This window comes from Montipora foliosa, chromosome 3 (assembly GCF_036669935.1).
Source record: "Montipora foliosa isolate CH-2021 chromosome 3, ASM3666993v2, whole genome shotgun sequence".
NCBI classification, from domain to species: domain Eukaryota; kingdom Metazoa; phylum Cnidaria; class Anthozoa; order Scleractinia; family Acroporidae; genus Montipora; species Montipora foliosa.
The window spans coordinates 19415707-19435706 of NC_090871.1; the positions used below are offsets into that span (position 1 = coordinate 19415707).

General features: G+C 41.0%; 1 protein-coding gene, 10 non-coding genes and 1 pseudogene across 11 annotated transcripts in view; 7 read left to right on the forward strand and 5 right to left on the reverse strand.

The window, feature by feature from the left end:
* The window catches only part of LOC137998200 (U5 spliceosomal RNA), a 122-nt gene extending 117 nt beyond the window's left edge, over positions 1 to 5 (forward strand). Inside the window, exon 1 of the small nuclear RNA XR_011122766.1 lies at positions 1 to 5. This exon is cut by the window's left edge and continues 117 nt beyond it. This is a non-coding gene — a small nuclear RNA (U5 spliceosomal RNA).
* Positions 6 to 671: 666 nt separating this feature from the next.
* Positions 672 to 707, forward strand: LOC137998212 (U5 spliceosomal RNA; annotated as a pseudogene).
* Positions 708 to 846: 139 nt separating this feature from the next.
* Positions 847 to 968, forward strand: LOC137998181 (U5 spliceosomal RNA). The gene has a single exon (XR_011122747.1). It is a non-coding gene; the product is annotated as a U5 spliceosomal RNA (small nuclear RNA).
* A 318-nt stretch (positions 969 to 1286) lies between these two features.
* On the forward strand, positions 1287 to 1408 carry LOC137998195 (U5 spliceosomal RNA). Its single transcript, XR_011122761.1, has one exon. It is a non-coding gene; the product is annotated as a U5 spliceosomal RNA (small nuclear RNA).
* Positions 1409 to 1786: 378 nt separating this feature from the next.
* LOC137998173 (U5 spliceosomal RNA) lies at positions 1787 to 1906 on the forward strand. Its single transcript, XR_011122738.1, has one exon. It is a non-coding gene; the product is annotated as a U5 spliceosomal RNA (small nuclear RNA).
* A 375-nt stretch (positions 1907 to 2281) lies between these two features.
* LOC137998186 (U5 spliceosomal RNA) lies at positions 2282 to 2403 on the forward strand. Its single transcript, XR_011122753.1, has one exon. It is a non-coding gene; the product is annotated as a U5 spliceosomal RNA (small nuclear RNA).
* Positions 2404 to 3629: 1226 nt separating this feature from the next.
* LOC137998229 (U5 spliceosomal RNA) lies at positions 3630 to 3750 on the forward strand. The gene has a single exon (XR_011122790.1). It is a non-coding gene; the product is annotated as a U5 spliceosomal RNA (small nuclear RNA).
* A 1324-nt stretch (positions 3751 to 5074) lies between these two features.
* On the reverse strand, positions 5075 to 5196 carry LOC137998251 (U5 spliceosomal RNA). The gene has a single exon (XR_011122811.1). It is a non-coding gene; the product is annotated as a U5 spliceosomal RNA (small nuclear RNA).
* Positions 5197 to 5657: 461 nt separating this feature from the next.
* Positions 5658 to 5778, reverse strand: LOC137998171 (U5 spliceosomal RNA). The gene has a single exon (XR_011122736.1). It is a non-coding gene; the product is annotated as a U5 spliceosomal RNA (small nuclear RNA).
* Positions 5779 to 7500: 1722 nt separating this feature from the next.
* On the reverse strand, positions 7501 to 7621 carry LOC137998183 (U5 spliceosomal RNA). Its single transcript, XR_011122750.1, has one exon. It is a non-coding gene; the product is annotated as a U5 spliceosomal RNA (small nuclear RNA).
* Positions 7622 to 8069: 448 nt separating this feature from the next.
* LOC137998222 (U5 spliceosomal RNA) lies at positions 8070 to 8190 on the reverse strand. Its single transcript, XR_011122783.1, has one exon. It is a non-coding gene; the product is annotated as a U5 spliceosomal RNA (small nuclear RNA).
* A 4623-nt stretch (positions 8191 to 12813) lies between these two features.
* The window catches only part of LOC137994579 (2Fe-2S ferredoxin-like), an 8598-nt gene continuing 1411 nt past the window's right edge, over positions 12814 to 20000 (reverse strand). The window contains exons 2-4 of the mRNA XM_068840176.1: positions 19987 to 20000; positions 16693 to 16828; positions 12814 to 14926 (exon numbers count right to left, since the gene is read on the reverse strand). The exon at positions 19987 to 20000 is cut by the window's right edge and continues 93 nt beyond it. Of these exons, the coding sequence (XP_068696277.1) occupies positions 14833 to 14926; positions 16693 to 16828; positions 19987 to 20000 (244 nt within the window). The 3' untranslated portion in view covers positions 12814 to 14832. The remainder of the gene's footprint in view (positions 14927 to 16692; positions 16829 to 19986) is intronic.

The window sequence follows — 20000 nt, forward strand, 5'->3', positions numbered from 1 at the left end:
AGAGGGGCTGGTCATAAACCAAAGGAGCAACTTTGACTCAAACGTGCAATGAACGCTGGTGTCTCGTGTCCGGACGCCGTGATTCTTTCGGTCTGTAACGAACTTAAGCTATTAGGCAAAATACAGTCTTTTGATAATTCATTGCAGTCTGAGAAATTTAAGTCTAGAAAGAACGTTAAAAACTACAAAAAGGGACTTTCGCGCGCTCATTGGCTAATTTTTATTGTCAATAAGCGGACAGACACATGAATATATAATTTATGCGATGATGACACGATATTGCTCGCGTCAGATTGAAGTTTCTCGCATTTTTGTCTGGCGTTCTTCTCGTGTTTTGACTTAATTTTGACCCCTCTGCCTTTTTTTCATTGTGAAAAACAAATTGATGTCAGTTTTTCAGGCATCTGTCGTGTTATTGACAATTAATTTCGTCATAACATTGTCAAAGTAGTCTGCGGATCCACTAGGCGATCCACAGCTACTTTGACAATGTTATGATGAAATTCATGATCAATAACAGGACAGACGCATGAAAAACTGACATCAATTTGTTAAATTTACCACTTTATTAGATATTCATCCGGTACGGTATCCCAAGTGAGCTACGGCGCCAAGCTCAACAAAATCCTCAATGCAACCCATCATTCCGTGAACTCTGGTTTTTCTCATACTCGTATAAATCTTTCGCCTTTTACTAAAGATTTCCGTCGGCCCCAGCGATTGCCAAAAGAATGCAATATATCCTGAACACGCATGCGTGATTGAACGCTTTATTCAAAACTTATCATCCCACCTGTGTTACCACGCCAAGCCAAACAGAATCGTTAAGGCAACCTGTTACCTCATTATCTCTGGCTTTCCTTCAGCCAGTATAAATCTTTCGCCTTTTACTAAAGATTTCCGTGGAGGAGAACAACTGAATGAGTTTGTAGACTAAATTTTTTGTCGTCCTGCCTCGTGGCGGGGCTCCTCACGAAAAAAAGGGAACAACTTTGACGCAGATGCGCAACGGAACGCTGTTGTCAGATCTCTCGTGTGCACAAATTGTGTCTCGATCAAGGAATTGCGCAAATTGCAGGCTTTTGATATTTCATTGCAACATCGAAAATTTAAGTCAAGAAATCTCGTTTAAAAACTATAAAGCAAAGTCTCCCGCTGTGAATGCGCGTGGTTCGATGCCGTCGATCTCATCGCTTACCGAAACAATCAACGAAGTTCATTGACAGTCCTGAACACGCACGCGCGAAGGAGCGCTATATGAAAGTAATTCTCAATGCATACCTTGTTAGCCCTGGTTTTCGTTCAACACGTATAAATCTTTCGCCTTTTACTAAAGATTTCCGTGGAGGAGAACAACAGAATGATTCCGTATACTAATTTTCCGTCGCCCTGACTTGTGGCCGGGGTGGTCATGAGCTAAAAGGAATAACTTTAACTCGAAGGTGCATTCAACTGCTGTAATCAGATTTTTCGTGTCCAGACGCCGTGATTCTGTCGGTCAGTAACGCATTCAAGTTTGTTTTGATCAAGGAACTGCGCAAATTACAAGCCTTTGATACTTATTGCAAACTCGGACATTTTAGACAAGAAAACTCGTTAAAACTACAAAAAGGGACTTTCGCCGTAAATCCGCATGGCTCGAAACCGTCGGCCCCAGGGATTGCTGAAAGAATGCAATGTATCTTGAACACGCATGCGTGAGTGACCGCTTTACCCAAAACTTGTCATCCCACCTGTGTTACCGCGCCAAGCCAAACAGAATGGTCAAGGCAACCTATTGTCTCGGTAGCTCTGGTTTTCCTTCAGCCCGCATAAATCTTTCGCCTTTTACTAAAGATTTCCGTGGGGGAGAACAACTGAATGAGTCTGTAGACTAATTTTTCATCGCCCTGCCTTGTGGCGGGCTCGTCATAAAGCAATTCAGCAACTTTGATGCTATCGTGCAACCGAACGCTGTAATCAGGTCTCTCGTGTCCCGACGCCTTGATTCTATCTGTTAGTAACGAGCATGGGCTACTTTTCATGAAAAAGTAAGCAAATAACAGGCTTTTGATTCTTTATTGCTACGTCTGAAATTTAAATTAAAAAAATTTGGGTAAAAACTACAAAAAGAGACTTTCGCCGTGAACTCGCGCGGCTCGAAGCCGTCGGCTCCAACAATCGAAGAAGTACTTTGACACTTCTGAACACGCATGCGTGATTGAGCGCTCGTAGATACTGCATCCCACCTGTGTTACAGCGCCAAGCTGAATGGAATCGTCAATGCAATTAATGACTTCTTTAGCTCTGGTTTTCCTTCAACACGCATAAATCTTTCGCCTTTTAATAAAGATTTCCGTGGAGGAGAACAACTGAATGAGTCTGTAGACTAAATGTTTCGTCGCCTTGCCTTGTGGCGGGGCTCAGCATCAAACAGAAAGAACTTTGTCGAGAATGCGAAACGAAGCGCTGTTGTCAGATCTCTCGTGTGCACATGGTGTTTCTTTCGGTGAGTAACTCAATCTAGTTTCGATCAAGGAATTGCGCAAATCACAGGCTTTTGATATTTCATTGCTACATCGGAAATTTATGTCAAGAAATCTCATTAAAAACTATAAAACAAAGTCTTCCCCTGTCAATGCGCATGGTTCGATGCCGTCTGCCTCATCGCGCACCGGTGGCTCAGTTGGTTGAGCACCGGGCTGTCACGCAGGAGGTCGTGAGTTCAACTCCGGCCGGACCATATATATATATATATATCTTTATTTATCCTCGGATTTTTAGAGTAGCTTGGTTTAGCTAATATCTCCGAGCATTTACCCTCCCAACCATGATACACCACAGAAGTTAGACCACAACACCGGGAACTGCATGCCCTACTCTTTGCGACAAGTGTGCGGGTTCTTTTACGTCCCACCGGATTATAAACATTAAAGGGTTGTGAGACGGGACCTCCGGCTTATCGTCCTTATCCGAGAAGACTAGAGAGTCTAACGATTTGCAGATGTAATTACAAAGGCAGCACTTTCTCCTCAGATTTTTAAAAACCCTGAGTGTTGGTCCGGCCGGACTTGAACTCACGACCTCCCACGTGACAGCCCGGTGCTCAATCAACTGAGCCACCGGTGCGCGGTAACTCTAACTGAGGAGAAAGTGCTGCCTTTGTAATTACATCTGCAAATGGTTAGACAAAACTCAGGGTTTTTAAATTACTGAGGAGAAAGTGCTGCCTTGTAATTACATCTGCAAATGGTTAGACTCTCTAGTCTTCTCGGATAAGGACGATAAACCGTCTCACAAGCCTTCAATGTCCATAATCCTGTGGGACGTAAAAGAACCCACACACTTGTCGCAAAGAGTAGGGGACGTAGTTTCCGGTGTTGTGGTCTGTCTTCCAAGGTGTATCATGGTTGGGAGGGTAAATGCTCAGAGATATTAGCTACACCAAGCTACTCTAAAATCCTAGGGTAAAGAAAGATATATGATATGATATATATGATCGCCTACCGAAACAATCAACGAATTTCATTGACAGTCCTTGAACACGCATGCGTGAATGAGCACTCTTTTCAGTACTAATTAGATACGGCATCCCACCTGTGTTATTGCGTCATGCTCAAAGTAATTGTCAATGCATACCTTTACGTTGTAAGCTCTGGTTTTCCTTCAACACGCATAAATCTTTCGCCTTTTACTAAAGATTTCCGTGGAGGAAAACAACTAAATGAGTCTGTAGATCAATTTTTCGTCGCCCTGCCTTGTGGCGGGGCTCGTTGCGAAGCAAAGGAATAACTTTGACGCGAACGTGAAACTCAACGCTGTAATCAGATCTCCCGTGTCCACACGCCGTGACTCTGTTAGTCAGTAACATCCGTCAGGATACACAGCTCTATTTCTTTACTCATTCCATTTGTCGTCCCATTTTTTTTTTCCCGCCCCAAGCTTAACAGAATCGATACGGGATGGAACGAGATGCCAAATATCAAAGAAACTTGTTGGATTTCACTGAGCTCATTTCTTGCTTGTTAGCTACTGATATCAAGAAACTTTTCAAAAGAGAAAGACAAGATAGAATACTAAGAGAACGATTTCGTGCTTTGACAAGCCTGAGCAGGCAGCCGCTTTCCGCCGGTTTCCCGTTTCAGTTTGTTGATTTACGTGAACTAAACCTCTCATCTGCACGTCTCTAATGGTTGTGAAAATGATATAAGACATGTTTTGAATTGCGTTTGCAACGAGAAAAAATGTCCCGGGTACTGAAGGGTCACCTGTCTACCCAAGCTACCCTGGGCGAACCAACTTTACAACTAAATAGGCGGCGAACCGTTTCCGCGAGGATAAAAAAGCTAGTTCGGCTAGAAGGGTGGCCCACGTAGCCGTGTCACCCTTTTTCGATTTTAGGATCATCCTTCCTAGTTCGGCGGGCCAACTTTTTTCCGTGTAAACATTTCCGCTCGCCTAGTTGGATCAACTCCTGTCAAAACATGACACGCATGATAGCACCGCGGCCAGCGTTGTATTCCCAGTCTCCTGATGATTGAAACTGAGACAGGCAGTTGTTGACTTGGGTAAAAAGGTCAATTATTTTTCTCATATAAACGCTCGCTAAAGTTGACTGGATTGGGAGGGTGACCCTCTCACCCGGGGCGACGTTTCTGCTTTTAAGCGGGGACTAAGAGGCTGATCATCGCAGTTCCAAAGGGAGCGAAATTTCAGGGTTTCAAACACCCGCCGACGCAAATGAACTACTTCAGTAAGCTAAAGCAGGTTAACACACTGCAACCGGGATATGTCAAAAAATGGATCGATCGAGATACAAACGTACAATCCTTAAAGCACCTTTATCAAATATCTTTGTTCTTCTTCCAAAGAACAGGCAAATTACATGCTGGCAAACTAACTATCTCGTCCCATCCCGTATCGATTCTGTTAAGCTTGGCGCAGTAACATAAATAGGAAGACAAATGAAATGAGTATCGAATAGAGCGGTCTATCCTGACGGATGTTACTGAACGACAGAGTCACGGCGTATGGACATGGAATATCTGATTACAGCGTTGAGTTTCAACGTTCGCGTCAAAGTTGCCTCGCAACGAGCCCCGCCACAAGGCAGGGCGACAAAAAAATTGGTCTACAGACTCATTCTGATGTTCTCCTCCACGGAAATCTTTAGTAAAAGGCGAAAGATTTGTGCGAGTTGAAGGAAAACCAGAGCTAACGAACCAATGGATTGCATTGACGAATACTTTCAGCATGTCGCGGTGACAAAAGTGGGATGTCGTATCGAGCTAGTACTGAATAGAGCGTCCTTCGCGCGTGCGTGTTCAGGACTGTCAATGAACTTCGTTGATTGGCACGGTAAGCGATGAGGCCGACGGCATCGAACCACGAGGATTCACAGATCTTGTTTTACAGTTTTTAAACGAGATTTCTTGACTCAAATTTCCGATTTTGCAATGAAATACGAAAGCCTGTGATTTGGGTAATTCTTTAATCAAAACGAGATTGAGTTACTGACAGAAAGAAATGCAATGTAGTATTAAAAACACTGGATCTGAGCACTTCCTTGATCAAACTGAACTAGTGGGAGTTCATGACTGATCGAAAGAATCACGCAGGAGAGATCTGACTACAACGTTTGTTTGTACGTTAGCGTCAAAATTATCCCTTCGTTTACAAGCCCCGCTATAACGCAGTGCGACATAAAATTAGTCTACAGACTCATTCAGTTGTTCTCCTCCACGGAAATCTTTAGTAAAAGGCGAAAGATTTATGCGAGCTGAAGGAAAACCAGAGCTAACAAAAGAAAGTATGAATGAAGGGGTAGTTTCTAAAGAAACTGTGGTGCTGCGTCGGTGGGGAAGTAGTATACAAAAATTTGGTTTTATCAACGGAGTTGATAATGTAAATTGGCCACCGTACAGAGATTCTAAAAGCTGACGTTTCGAGCGTTAGCCCTTCGTCAGAGCGAATCGAGGGATTATGGGTTACGTGTAGTTTTTATAGTAGAGTAGGAGCTACGCTATTGGTGGTAACATGGCAACGTGAAAAATAGGAATATATTAGTTAAATGAAAAGCGTTCGTTAATACCGTGAGGATTAAGGGTGCCGATTTGAAAGATGAACTTTTGTTCCAGATTCTTGCAGCTTTCCGTCGTACCTAGATGTAGGGAAAGGCCGCAGACAGCCATGTGTTTTTTGGAGTGGTTAGGCAGATTAAAATGGCGAGCGACTGGCTTGGATGCATCCTTGTCATTCTTCTCAACATCGCGAAGGTGTTCGCGGAATCGGTCACCTAGTCGTCTACCTGTCTCACCAATGTATAATTTATTGCATAACGTGCAGGTTATGCAATAAATGACATTTGCGGAGGTACATGTGAAACGATCGGTGATCTTAACAGATCGCTTAGGTCCCGATACCTTGCTAGTGTTAACAATGAAAAGACAAGTTTTGCATCGTGAGCGCGCGCATTTGAAAGTGCCGGGTTGCTCGTTAGTTTTGAGCGCGCTTCTAACTAAAAAGTTGCCTACGTTTTTGTCGCGTTTGAATGAAATAAGTGGAGGTTGCGAAAAGATTCTACCAGTCTCGGGATCATTTTGGAGTAATTTAAAATTACTAAGAATGATGCTTTTGACTGCGTGATTATGAGGATGGAAAGTGAGGGTGAATGGAATTCTGTCATTCTTATCTTTTTGTGACGTTTGTAGTGATGACTGTCGATCAAATTGTTGGGCGCGATGATGGCCCGCTTTGACCACAGAGGCAGGATAGCCACGTTTTTCGAAGAACTGGCACATCTCCTCTGATTTGCTGGAAAAATCGGAGTCATCACTACATAGACGTCGAAGTCTAAGAAATTGAGAATAAGGGATGGAGTTCTTGACATGTGATGGATGTGACGATGAATACAACAAATAACTGTGTGAATCAGTAGGTTTGTAGTGCACACTAGTACATAGCACGTTGCCTCTAATAGAAACGTTGATATCTAGAAAAGCCAATGAAGTTTCCGAAATTTCCCAGGTATATTTAAGAGCCGGATGAAAAGAGTTGACGGAGGTTATAAATTGATCGAGTTCTTCTCTGCTGGATGAAATAGCGCCGATGCAGTCGTCGATGTAACGGCCGTAGAGTTCAGGTTTGGGGCCGTTGTACTGACTAAAAAATTGGTGTTCAACATATCCTACGCGATAACACAGGTGGGATGCCGTATCTAATTAGTACTGAAAAGAGTGCTCATTCACGCATGCGTGTTCAGGATTGTCAATGAACTTCGTTCATTGTTTCGGTAAGCGATGAGGTCGACGGCATCGAACCACACGCATTCACAGCGGGAGACTTTGTTTTATAGTTTTTAAAGGAGATTTCTTGACTTAAATTTTCGATTTTGCAATGAAATATCAAAAGCCTGCAATTTGCGCAATTCCTTCATCGAGACACAATTTGTGCACACGAGAGATCTGACAACAGCGTTCCGTTGCGCATCTGCGTCAAAGTTGTTCCCTTTTTTTCGTGAGGAGCCCCGCCACAAGGCAGGGCGACAAAAAAATTAGTCTACAGACTCATTCAGTTGTTTTCTCCACGGAAATCTTTAGTAAAAGGCGAAAGATTTTTGCGGGCTGGAGGAAAACCAGAGTTAATGAGGTAACAGGTTGCCTTGACGATTCTGTTTGGCTTGGCGCGGTAACACAGGTGGGATGATAAGTTTTGAGTAAAGCGGTCATTCACGCATGCGTGCACAGGATATATTCGGCAATCAAGACTTCGAGTAATGCCCATTTACAGCGAAAGTCCCTTTTTGTAAAGCGGTCACTCACGCATGCGTGTTCAAGATACATTGCATTCTTTCAGCAATCCCTGGGGCCGACGGTTTCGAGCCATGCGGATTTACGGCGAAAGTCCCTTTTTGTAGTTTTAACGAGTTTTCTTGTCTAAAATGTCCGAGTTTGCAATAAGTATCAAGGCTTGTGATTTGCGCAGTTCCTTGATCAAAACAAAGTTAATGCGTTACTTACCGACAGAATCACGGCAACTGGACACGAGAAATCTGATTGCAGTGGTTCAGGTTAATCCTTGGGTTCATGACCAGCCCCGCCACAAGACAGGGCAACAAAAAATTAGTCTACAGACTCATTCAGTTGTTCTCCTCCACGGAAATCTTTAGTAAAAGGCGAAAGATTTATACGAGTTGAAGGAAAACCAGAGTTAACGGAATGATGGGTTGCATTGAAGATTTTGTTGAGCGAGGCGCCGTAACTCACGTGGGATACCGTACCGGATGAATATCTAATAAAAAGGTAAATCACACATGCGTGTTCATGATTGTCAATGAACTTCTTCGGTTGTTTCGGTGAGCGCAGTGGCAAAACAACAATGAATATTTGAACTTTAAAGACCACGGAATCTCATTTCTTTGGTTTACGTCTCTGTAAAGTAGCCATATGAAACATTTTTTTAGTTTCTCTATGAAATGTGCCACCGGTTTCCTTGCAGGTTAGTTTGCCACGACTTTAGACAAGTCACTCTCTTAGCCTGATTTACGATTGTCGAGCGGTTTTTATCTATGAAGCACCTGTTGAGGCTGAACCTGGTTTTCACTAGCTTTGCAAGCACAAGCCCAAGCAGTGAAAACGAACGTAGACATCAAAATCAACCACCGCCAAGTCTCCAGCGGCATCCTCTATTTTGTTCAAATTCTCAGACGCGGGGAATCTGGAACGAGTGCTTTAATTAATTGGCCAGACGTAGCAATTTTCCTTGTGCTTATGCTGCGTTTCGTTTTCATCACAACGGAAGCGAACGCAATGATAAGCGCTAGCACAAGGAAAAGTAAAAAGTTTGACCCATGCGCTTGTGCTTGCAACGCTAGTGAAACACCAGCCTCAGCAGGTGCTTCATAGATAAAGACTGATCGACAATTGTAAATCACTTCCTTAATATCAGACCCAACAGGTAATTCATAACTGACCGACTCGACCATGCAAACGGAACACACTGGACAAAAGGCGGGGACTATTTTTCAATACTGATTTCGAACACTTTTCGAGCACTAAAATATGAAGTTAATTAGTGGTGCTATGCCGTTGTTAGAGCCAAACTGCAGGTAGAAAAAGGAAAGGTTTTTTTTCAAATTATTTACTATTATCATTATGGTTACAGTTACAGATATATACAGTGAATATTTTGCAATACCTTTTTACAACACTGCTAACATATAAAAAAGACGAAAAGGCAAACCTGCACAGCGCTGTCTGCGTTAAAAACTCGCCTTCCCGTGTGGACTATGAATTTATAGAACTAATTCCTCTGTGGGGACTGTTTTCAAACGAGACCATTTCTTCTTAAAGGTAGTCAAGGAGTTATATAATTATTATCTTTTGCTATTTGCCTTTCTATAGGCCACTTGAGATAATACCATAATACTTTTTGTTTGTTCCCCCAAATTTTGCATAAGATTGTTTTCGTTTTCTTTTGGGACCATTATAAGTCCCAAGAGAAACTGGAAACAATGTTTGTGCAAAATTTGGGGGGACAAACAAAGAGTATTATGGTATTTTCTGAAGTGGCCTTTGGACAAAGAATTTTGAACGATCGGGATGTACGTTTGCAAATTAAACGCCTCTCAGTTTAAAGGGAAAGGTTTTAACGGAAGTAAAGTGGTTTGAACAGAACAACAAATATTCAGACGCGTTACTGTTGATATGATACTTCGACTTTTGCGTAGCTCTTTGCACTTCAAGTAATGTTTACTTAACACGAATTCACAGATGACCTATTTAGGTTTCGTAAATACTTTAACATTGAAAAAACACACTCGCTGCCGAAGCTGATGGACTCGAGCTTGAGTGAAGTTGGTTAAAGGTGTGACTTTCAATCGCTAAAGAATTAAATAATACAAACAATTCGATCATGATGAATAGATGCCAAGAAATAATTAAAAGAATGTTCATGTTGCAAACAGTGAAGACAAACTGTAACAACGAACTAAATAGCAAAGCTCGCGCGTTTCTTATCATAATTGGGAAAAATATTATAGTTTTTTCAAAAAGCCGTGGATTCAGTCATGTATGACAAAGAGAAGGCATACTGAAACCTGTTAGAAGTTAAAATTAACTTTGGGACAAACAGAATATGGTTTGTGGCCCAATAGCGTGAGAAAACAACATTATTATGTTTTGTAAACTTACCTGACAATTTTCTATTCAGTTAATGGAAAGAGTTCGTAATTCATCCCGATAGACGGTTTAAACGACATGACACACATTTGGGTGAGAGAAATTCTTCTCAGTGAACAGTACCTAAATTGTAAATTAAAGAAAAGGAAAAGAAGTCGCTCTCTGTTATTGGTTAAATAACAGATGGTAGATGAATTCTGACACCTGTAATGAGACTTGACAATTAAATTTTAAAGTGGTGAAAAGAAATCATTTTTTAAGCACGGTAAGTGCTCCCACAAGGGATGGAGTAATTTCTTTCTATTTTAGAGATGTTCGGCTGTTTTGAAATGAAGCCCTCTGTTCTTCGATGCACTACTTTAATTTGAGATGATTATGGTTGAGAGAATTGCGTAATATACCGTAGTAAATAAACAATCGTTAATTATTGGTAGCTTGTTGATTTAACGGAAATGGATCAGTGGCCATGGTCACTTGTGATTTTCTGTTCCATGGATCAGTTGTGGTTTCCTGTTCTTAATTTAGGAGTCAGTGGTTAGAAATTTGGTTTCCAATGTCCTTCGATTTTTCCTTTCAGTTCCGCGGTGATTCAAATACCAATTTTTAATACCACCGATTGCATGTACCGTCGAAAATAAATTTTTCGTGATGTCAAACGCCTGCGTTGTAGGTGTCCAGCGTTGAAGTCCCCCGCCCCCTCCCCCACTGGCATGGGAAGTTTCCGTGCTCGACTCGAAGATATACGTCTTTCCCATTCAACAAGAAGGAAAAATTATCTGAAAGGAGTCCACTTTCGAATGTTTTGGGGAATCAAGTGACAATACAAATTGCACAGGGTTGCTATTTTACCGAAGCTGGGAGAAGATTACTCATCACCAAGGGTGCAGGGAAAGATATCGCTACGCAGTTCGACTTGACTGGAAGCACAGCTATTGAAAAATCTTCCCTGTTAGATAGGAAGTATAGAAAGTATAGGAACTGCACTCAGCTAAGTTCCTATACTGAATAGGTTAATCGCTGGATGGTTCCACGGTGTAAGATCCACCCATTCGAGTTCAAGTCTCGCTGGAACCTACACGGGCTGATTTGGTCGAAGCGTTAACACAACAGCACGGCAAATACCTCGACCTTCTTCCTTACGAGCAGACTTTCTTTCTGTTAGTCTTTTAGCGTGTGATGACATTATTAGGGTCCGGTAGTCGCGTTGTACTGTTGCGTTTCTCCGTGGCATTACTCATAAAAAAGTTGAAATGATCAATTTAATGATATGCAATTGTAACCATTTCCGCGCTAAACTAAAGAAGTCGGCGGGTCTAATTTGCAGGTCGCAGGTTGCAGGTCATTGTTTCACCAATACAGAAAGTATCCTAAACATTCTTAAAATCTAACCTTAGGCCTAATTAGGCCTAAACAAGAGTTTTTAGGCCTAAGGTTAGCTTTCATGAATGTTTAGGATACTTTCTGTAATGGTGAAACAATGACCTGCAACCCGCGACCTGCGACCTGCAACCTGCAGATTAGACCCGCCGTAAAGAAGTTCCTACGGAAACCGTAAGGCACACACTCAACCGATTCTAGGCGCAGAACATTAAATAAAATGCAATATAAAGTAGGCCAGTTTGGGTTGCAAACAAAACATGAGGCTTTTATTTTATCAACGTCATCGCTATCACGTGCTACACATAAGCGTCATACTCTGCTATAACCTCTCCTGAGGATCAATACGCTACCGAGTGTGCGTATTAGGACTTGTTTTCAGTTGCGTGACCAATACGAACAGCAAACGCAAACTAAGAAGCATCTTGGCTACTTTTTGCCAACTCCAGACGCTAAGTAATGCGCATGCGTCGCTAGAGAAAATGTCGAAAATCACGAAAACGCCTCAAAAAAGAGCAGTTCGTGTCAATGAGCAAAAAATAATAATAATTAAAGGAGAAGAAGGATTAAGTGGCAGCAACCTCCGCAAATGTCTCATTTGTTATCCTCTTCGAAACCCCTGGCCCCAGTTGTTAAAACGATAAATGACTATCCAGCGGGTAAACACTAGCAAAACCAATTGAACTATCCAGTGGATAGTGACTTAGAGCGTTTACCAAAGCCAAAGTAATTACTTTGACCAATCAAAAAGGACGGAGACAATTCAGTAAACCAATCAAAACTCGAAGTAATTAAACGTAGCTGACACAAAGCGCGGGAAAATGTGCACGCGCGAGTCACGATTGGTTTTGGTTTCACTTTTGATTGGTTGAAAAAGTGGCGCGGGAACTTTGAACCAATCACTGAGTGAAGTAGAGCAGTTTTCAATTGAGTGTCGAAAGTAATTAGCGAATTGCTTTGGTTTTGCATTTACTTCACTCAGTGATTGGTTCAAAGTTCTCTAAGTTCAATCGACAGTCGATTGAAAGTCGCTCTAATGCAAAACCAAAGTAATTCGCTAATTACTTTCGACACTCAATTGAAAACCGCTCTATCCGGCGGATAGCACTGTCCTTCGTTTGAACAACTAGGGCCTGGTTTAACATTGCTTTCTTTTTGGCCATGCAGTGATGTGGCAGGCCATGTCGGACACAGTTGGCTACTGTTCGCGTCCACTTCAAGTCAAAAAGGAGTGAGAGAGAGGAAAATGTTTGAAAATGAAAAATGCAATACACAAGCCTACTGGAAGAAAATAAAAGCCTGCTTTATTCTCCAACCTAGGAATAAAATTGCGCTTTTTGGGTGTAATTCACATAACCGTTGTTCGGTGTTTTAATAACAAACTCAATAAAAATACTGGGAGGTCTGTACTTTGCACACTCGATTCTCGAAACACCTGTTCGAAAGGACATTTCTGCGGTTGTTCTATTATAAAGGGAGTTTAGAGCGGTTTTCAAATGAGCGTCGTAAAAACAAAACCAAAGTAATGTTTTGTTCATTGTTATATGCTTACGTTCAGTTGTCGTCAAAGGCCACATTCACACGGTACCGGACGAATTTTCTTTCGGTTAAAAATGCATTTAGGGGTTCTGTTCACATGGAATCACGCTAAACGCACTAAAATTTAGACGCCTGGCCGTTCAAAAACGTAAACGCTAAAATAGGAGACGAATTTTAAGCCGGTACAGTCGAAAATTCAACCGGCACGCTGTGAACATCTTGATCGTCTAAATTTTTGCATGACAAAGGCATGGTTGCATGGATGCGTGACAACTCAGCTGGAAGAAGCTATTTTGGATTTCGTAAGGTAGTGCTCTGCGCATAAACATGGTAAAATCACTTACAAAGGTTAAACTTTCATCCGGTTCGTAAGTTCCGTGTGAACAAGGCGAAAATACTGCACGGTTCCGTGCGAATAGCCACTGCCAACTCTTTATTCTTTCTCCAAACGTTGACGCCGTTCATAGCATTTTCAAGCTTGAAGAACTTGTACGCATTTCACTAGTTCAAAGAGTTGAAATAATCGCCAAATAATTTCAACAACGGACTTGTAATCATATTTTGAGATGGCAGTCTTGTAGCAGCCGTCGTCGACGTTAAATAGAGAACTTGAGCAAGGTTAAGTAAAGAGAAACAATTGACGCCCCGCATGTGTTTTACATTTAGGTACATTTCCTCAAGATCAAGAATCAACCAATGACAGTGCTTGTTTTGCTGAGTGAAAGTCTAGGTTTATAACAATACCATTTTTTATACATAGTTCCAATACTTATAATACGCACATAGTTATACATCACTATGTTTGATTAAGAAAGAAGATAAGAAGCTAGGGGGAGTGAGGAATGAGCTATTAAGCTATGTATTATCTTTTCTTAGCAAAAGAAATTTTAATAGTTTCCTCTGATGGCAAAACTGTTTAGAGACTTAATAGACTCTACAGCGCCGTCCATTTACGCATACTCTCTGTTCTGTTTGCTGACCGTTTCTCGAGACCGCTGCGACCCAAGCATTCCTTTTGAGCAATCCCGCTGCCCTTTGATGAGTCCCACGAAGATGGTCTTTTTTTTCCTCGCCCGTAAGTTCAGAAAATGCAAAAGAAACAAAACCTGTGCTAGAAGCGAAAATCATACCAAAAGCGCATTTCTCTCAGTGTTACAAGAGAATAAAGCTGCTTTCATGCTCGGGCCGATTCGGGAAATTCTTCGGGATAGCATGTAGGTTCCCACACACCACTTTAGGGATAGACAGTACTTCAAACATGCACTATGTGGCTAATATGGTGGTCTCTGATTAACCTGGCAACTCTCTGGTAAATTTAAAACCTAAAAAACCACAAACTAACAATACACTGTGCTCATGTAAGAAAAAGGTAATCTACACTATACTCTTGTTCACTTGAAAGGCCTAATTTTTTCCCTGCTTCATCGAAAAACAGAATTCAGGGAAAGTAATGATTTACAAAAAGCGTTTTTTGAATTCAAATTTACCAACCACGGGAACAAATGAACCCTTTTTGCCAGCAAATAAGCAAATTCGTCACTGACATCGAAAATGTCTTTCCTCTACTTCCCAGCAGTTTTCTACTGCTGGGTTAAGTAAAAATTCTGTAGACAAAAATTCGTGACATTGTAAAATAAATTGAAGATATTTCAGGTGTTTGTGAAATTGAAATTGCGTGGAGAGTTTCGAATATGACTAGTAAGAGGAATAAATTGAAATGCAAATTGAGTAAAAATATTCAATTTCTTTTCAAATAGTGTTAGAGATCCCTGAGGTCTCTGTGGGCCTTGGGTACAGTCAAGGTAATCCCTTGAAAATCCTTTGTGACAAGAATTTGACATCCGAGACGAGACCTGTGGGATAAAAGAGAGTCAGTCAGCACCATTCCTTTGTGCAGCCCCCACCTAGGAAACTGGAGGGGGGGGGGGGGGGGAAGAGATTATATTCAGGAAGGGGGGGGGGGGTTTGTCACATATTGAGAAGCCTTTTGGGGAGGGGGGGGGGGGTCGTTTGAAACTTTATGTTGCCCTTCCCACTTCACTCTGCTGACTTCAAAGCTGAATGAACATATAAAATATTTAGCAAATTATTGAATAAGGCTGAGTAGGATATGAAGAATTCTGCAGGTCAAGGAGGATATTCTGCAGAATTCTTCACATTCTTTGAAAGCTGAATTCAATAATAATTGCTTTATTATTCAATTAAATTATTTTCTTCGCTCAAACTTCTAAACCTACTCGCAGCCATTTTTCTGCTCAACAAAAATAACATGATCTCGTCCCCAGCTTTTTTGGCCAACGGTTCAATAATTTGCTGCGGGCTGCACTTTTGACGTCATTTTGACCTCATCGGTTCAATAATCTGCAGCGGGCTGCACTTTTGACGTCATTGATTCAATATGATGAAGTTTCTTTCCAAGTTTGGTGAACAGGAGCTTGTTATGGTAAATTATGCGTGTGGTTTTAACCAATCAGAAACTGGGAAATATTTTGAATGAATACTAAAATAACATGTTACGGTATACCCATTCTCCTGGCCATGGTCATATTGGAACTGTTCAAATTTCCCAGTACAGGAAATACTTTGAATTATTAACTCTCAATGGTCTGGCCATGGAAATATACAGCTCTTGCCATGAATGAGTCCCATCCTTTGGGTTTTCCTATTTTTCCCTGTGCATGATACAGCATTGCTCTATAAATGCACACCATGTGTTTACAAAGAAGTCTTTTTGGAAAACATTTAACTATGAAAAACTGCGATAAAACATATCCAAACATATCAAAAAATACCAAAAACTCTGTTAAAAACTTTGTTAAGAAACAAGGATTTCTTTTTAATTATTTATTTATCTATGAAATATTCCCGTCATAAAGGCGTGTCAACCTTTTCCCATAGCCACATTTACAGTTTATAATCCACTATTCCAATTTACTTTCACATGAGTAGTACCATTGGTTGGCAAATAAACAACAAAGTTACTGAATACTTAGCATTTCTTAATGCTTTGATTTATGGAACATATATTTATGAAAAACAACGCTATGTCCCTGCTGAATTGTTGTTTTTACAGGTAAAGATGATTGTTAAGTTGAAAATGTTGAGTATAAACACTCTAATACAACATTATAAATGCATTGGATGAAGTGGCAGAGCTGTTCTGTTTGCATTAATATACGTTTGGTGGCTGTCATACATGTATGTATGAAGGAGAGAGGGGGGGTTGAGATATAACACTGGATAAAGTAAGGGGGGTTATGTAATTGTTGCCATTGCTCAGGGCTTCAAATTGCGACCAATACAGTCGCGTGGGCTAATATTTTGTTTTGTTAAACTGCTGACACCACAGGATTTTTTCGTTAATTTCGAGCTCTGAAAGCCCCCTAATAGAGGTAACTTTCATCTCTTGGAAGCTAAGTAACACAGAGGTACAACAACCCACAAACTCATTCGAAAAGCTACTGTATGGTGTCAGTAAGGATTTGAACCAAGGCCATGAATGTGGGAGGCATGTGCTCTCACCACTGCAGCATAGCAAGTTTCCTTGACCTTCACTTCTCGCACACTACAGTTTGTTTGAAAATGCAGATTTCAGACTATGGAAGTTCTGTTGACTTACGTATCCTCGAGTCCATAAGCTAAGTCTAACATATCCAGCTCTTCATCTGATGGCTCATCCAAATTTAGAGAGGCCATTTCCTCGGGTTTAAACAAGATATGACAAGTCGAGCAAGACAATGTGCCTTCACAAGCACCTGGAAAATAAAAATTAGATGAACAATAAGCAACAAAATAATCTCATGATCATAAACTCAGAAGTAACTACTGTGCAATTTGTTATCATCCTTATCATCATCATTATCATTATGGAGAGTGGTAATCAATGCAACTGGCAATTTTTAAGAACACATTTTGACTATATCTGACAATTTCAAAGTTTTGGTCAGGCAAAGTTCAATGTTATTTATGATCCCAAGGGAAACAGTTTTGTTTGAACAAGAGTATTAATTCTTGTTGAGGGAAACATCAGGACTTAAGGGAAAACAACACTAACTACATACTAGTGCTTTGTTATAGCAAGGCTCCAGGCTGCTTTGTGGGCTGGGGCAGAGGCCCATACTCAAGAGAATACGGTCAACCTTTTTCGTTTTGGTTGTCATGTGATTGACCCAGCGGACGTCCATCCATAAAGACCCTGGGGGAGGGGGATGGGAGACTAAGAAAGGGAAGGGAGGGGATCTCACAAACGCAGCTTTGAGGCACGGATGGGCGAATTTTCTTGGCAGGAAACTTTTGTGCGGCCTGCGTTTATACCGACCTTCGTCACTTTTGAAAAAGAGTTTTTACCATTAGTGACGAGCAACGTGATATAGTGCAGGAAAGAGCTGGAGAGATGAGGAGATGAAATTTGAGAAATTAAACCGAAGAATGCCTCGAGAGAAGAAGAGAAAATTTCAATGAAGAATATTGTAAAGCTGAGAGAACTAAAGCGAGAGACAAAACACTTTTTTACAACGGTTAGCTTTCAGGTAATGTTTTCCTTCTAAATGCATGCCTTGCTGCCTCACATATTTTGTAAAACTTGCTAAAAAAACAGAAGAAGGCCTGAAAACGTTTGCAATTCCGTGTTGACAGAGATTACGGCATATTTCACACACCATGTCACCATTCAAGCTTACAGCAGACATCATTGGCAAGTTTTCTTGTCATCACTGTCTGTTTTATCAGACATATTAACCTTTTAACCCTTTAAGCCCCGAGGGGTTCCCCATTGATGAGTAAAATCGTCTGGCGTTAGACAGAGTAAAATCTATAAGTGCCGTTTGGCACTATCGGGGCTGAAAGGGTTAAACGGGGACATAGTTTTTTCACGCTGTTAGCTTAACCCTTTAAGCCCCGAGGGGTTCCCCATTGACGAGTAAAATCGTCTGGCGTTAGACAGAGTAAAATCTATAAGTGCCGTTTGGCACTATCGGGGCTGAAAGGGTTAACCAAGCTCTAAATGCAGTATAAATTTCTTTTTATTGGATTGCAGTACATTTTATCTGCAACAAATGCATTTTTAAGTAATGTTTGACCAGATACATGTAAGACTTTGGAAAGCGGTTTGATAAGATTCGGTGGCAAAACCTCCTACAGCGATTGAGTTATAACAATCCTTTGTCTTGCTTGTCATGCGGTTTTGAGGCCAGTTGCTTATTTTGGAACTGATTCACCATTACTGTGACGACTGTCCACACTAAATTAATACCTTTCGATTTGGAGGCTTTTTCAGGGGCACCCATTTGCGACCATTTGCTCGTTGTGTGCCCTTGCCTTTTGTGTGAAATGGATGTCCAGTCATGAGCTGCTTTGTTTGATTGCAAAATTGCAGTTGAGTACATGTACTGGGTGAATTAATACGCTTTAGTTTGACTTTTTAATTAGTAATTTTTCCTGTTGTTCTAAACTGAAATGAGAGGGTGTGAAGATTATCAGTCAAACGGAAAATGTAGTGAAATAGATTACTGTGCTTTAGTTGTTGATTAAAATAATGTTGGTTATTGTTTGCCAGGCTAATGTTTGTTTACTGCTGTCAGCTCAGAGGTGTTTGATCACTGTAAACTGTATACACTAATGAGGATTAATTTTGTACTTTATGCAGACTGAAGCATTATTATTGCCATATACAGTGTACACTATTTGCTTTCTGGGGCTAGAAACGGGGGCTCCGCTTTTAGGCTTGGCTAAATCTATATATTATTGGTATACATGTATTATACAGTCTGTGCTGCTGTATCTGGTGGGGCAACAACTGTGGAATTGTATCCTGGTTGGGATACATTCAAATTTGATGAGGGGCACGTGACCAAGAATCAACCTTTCACGGTGCTCATTTTGTTGAGCAAAAGTCCAGGTACTGGTTTATAACAATACCTCTTACAAAGCTGCATTGCAAACAAGAGAAAGCTTATGAAAAAAGAGTACTGAACAAACTTTATGACGAAAGATTTCTATCCTAGCCATGAATATTATCATTCAATCGTTTAGGACTTGATGGAACATGTCTCAAACTTGCTCAGGCTTCAGGCTCTTGCTCCCCTTTGGTGTGAAACTGTCTTGTAATCTTAGTAACTCTTATGACTCCTATTTACTTTCCCTGATCTGGAACATTTCAAGTTTATTTTTCAGGACAGCCTTTAGTGATTTCTTGATTGGCCAAAACACACCTGACTGGCATAGTTGCCAATAATAATAAATTGCAGTAGACTAACTGTAGGAAATGCAATAATTCCTATAAATTCTTTGATAGCTATGAACTGTTTGTCCCAGTATGCCACAGTACCCCTATAAATCCCATGGCTTTATCACAATCATAGAAAACAACAGAGTCATGTCCTATTCATCCAGTATCTTTCCAAAAACGTACCACAGACCAGAATAAGAATCTTCCTAAACCAGTTTGCACTTACACTAGGAGATGTCTGTTATCAATGAAATGAATGTATATTTCAAGTGCGGGTTATACATGTAGATAAACGAAAGAGGCGAGTGATCTCCGCACTTACATGTATGTAGTGTAGCTGGACAATAATTTAAAGGAACCTGCTTGCAGGTGGTAATTTCTATTTTTAAGGGCATTAGGTTCAAGAGATTCTAAGCCTGGTAAATCTGGTCACCATATTGGATGATATAGTGGAGGATCTGGGACAACTGACATTGAAGCACTTTGTAACTTGTCCCAGATCTTCCACCCATCCAATATGGCGACCGAATTTGCCACACTAAATCTCATGCTTGAAAACACAAGCAGGCTAAATTTAAAGTGACAGTTGTTTAAATGATCCAGCTACAATGTCAGTGCGCGGATCGCTCAGTTCTCTCATTAGATGTCTATTGTCTACAACAACTTTATAAAATCATTGTCTCTCACCTTCTAAGTCGACA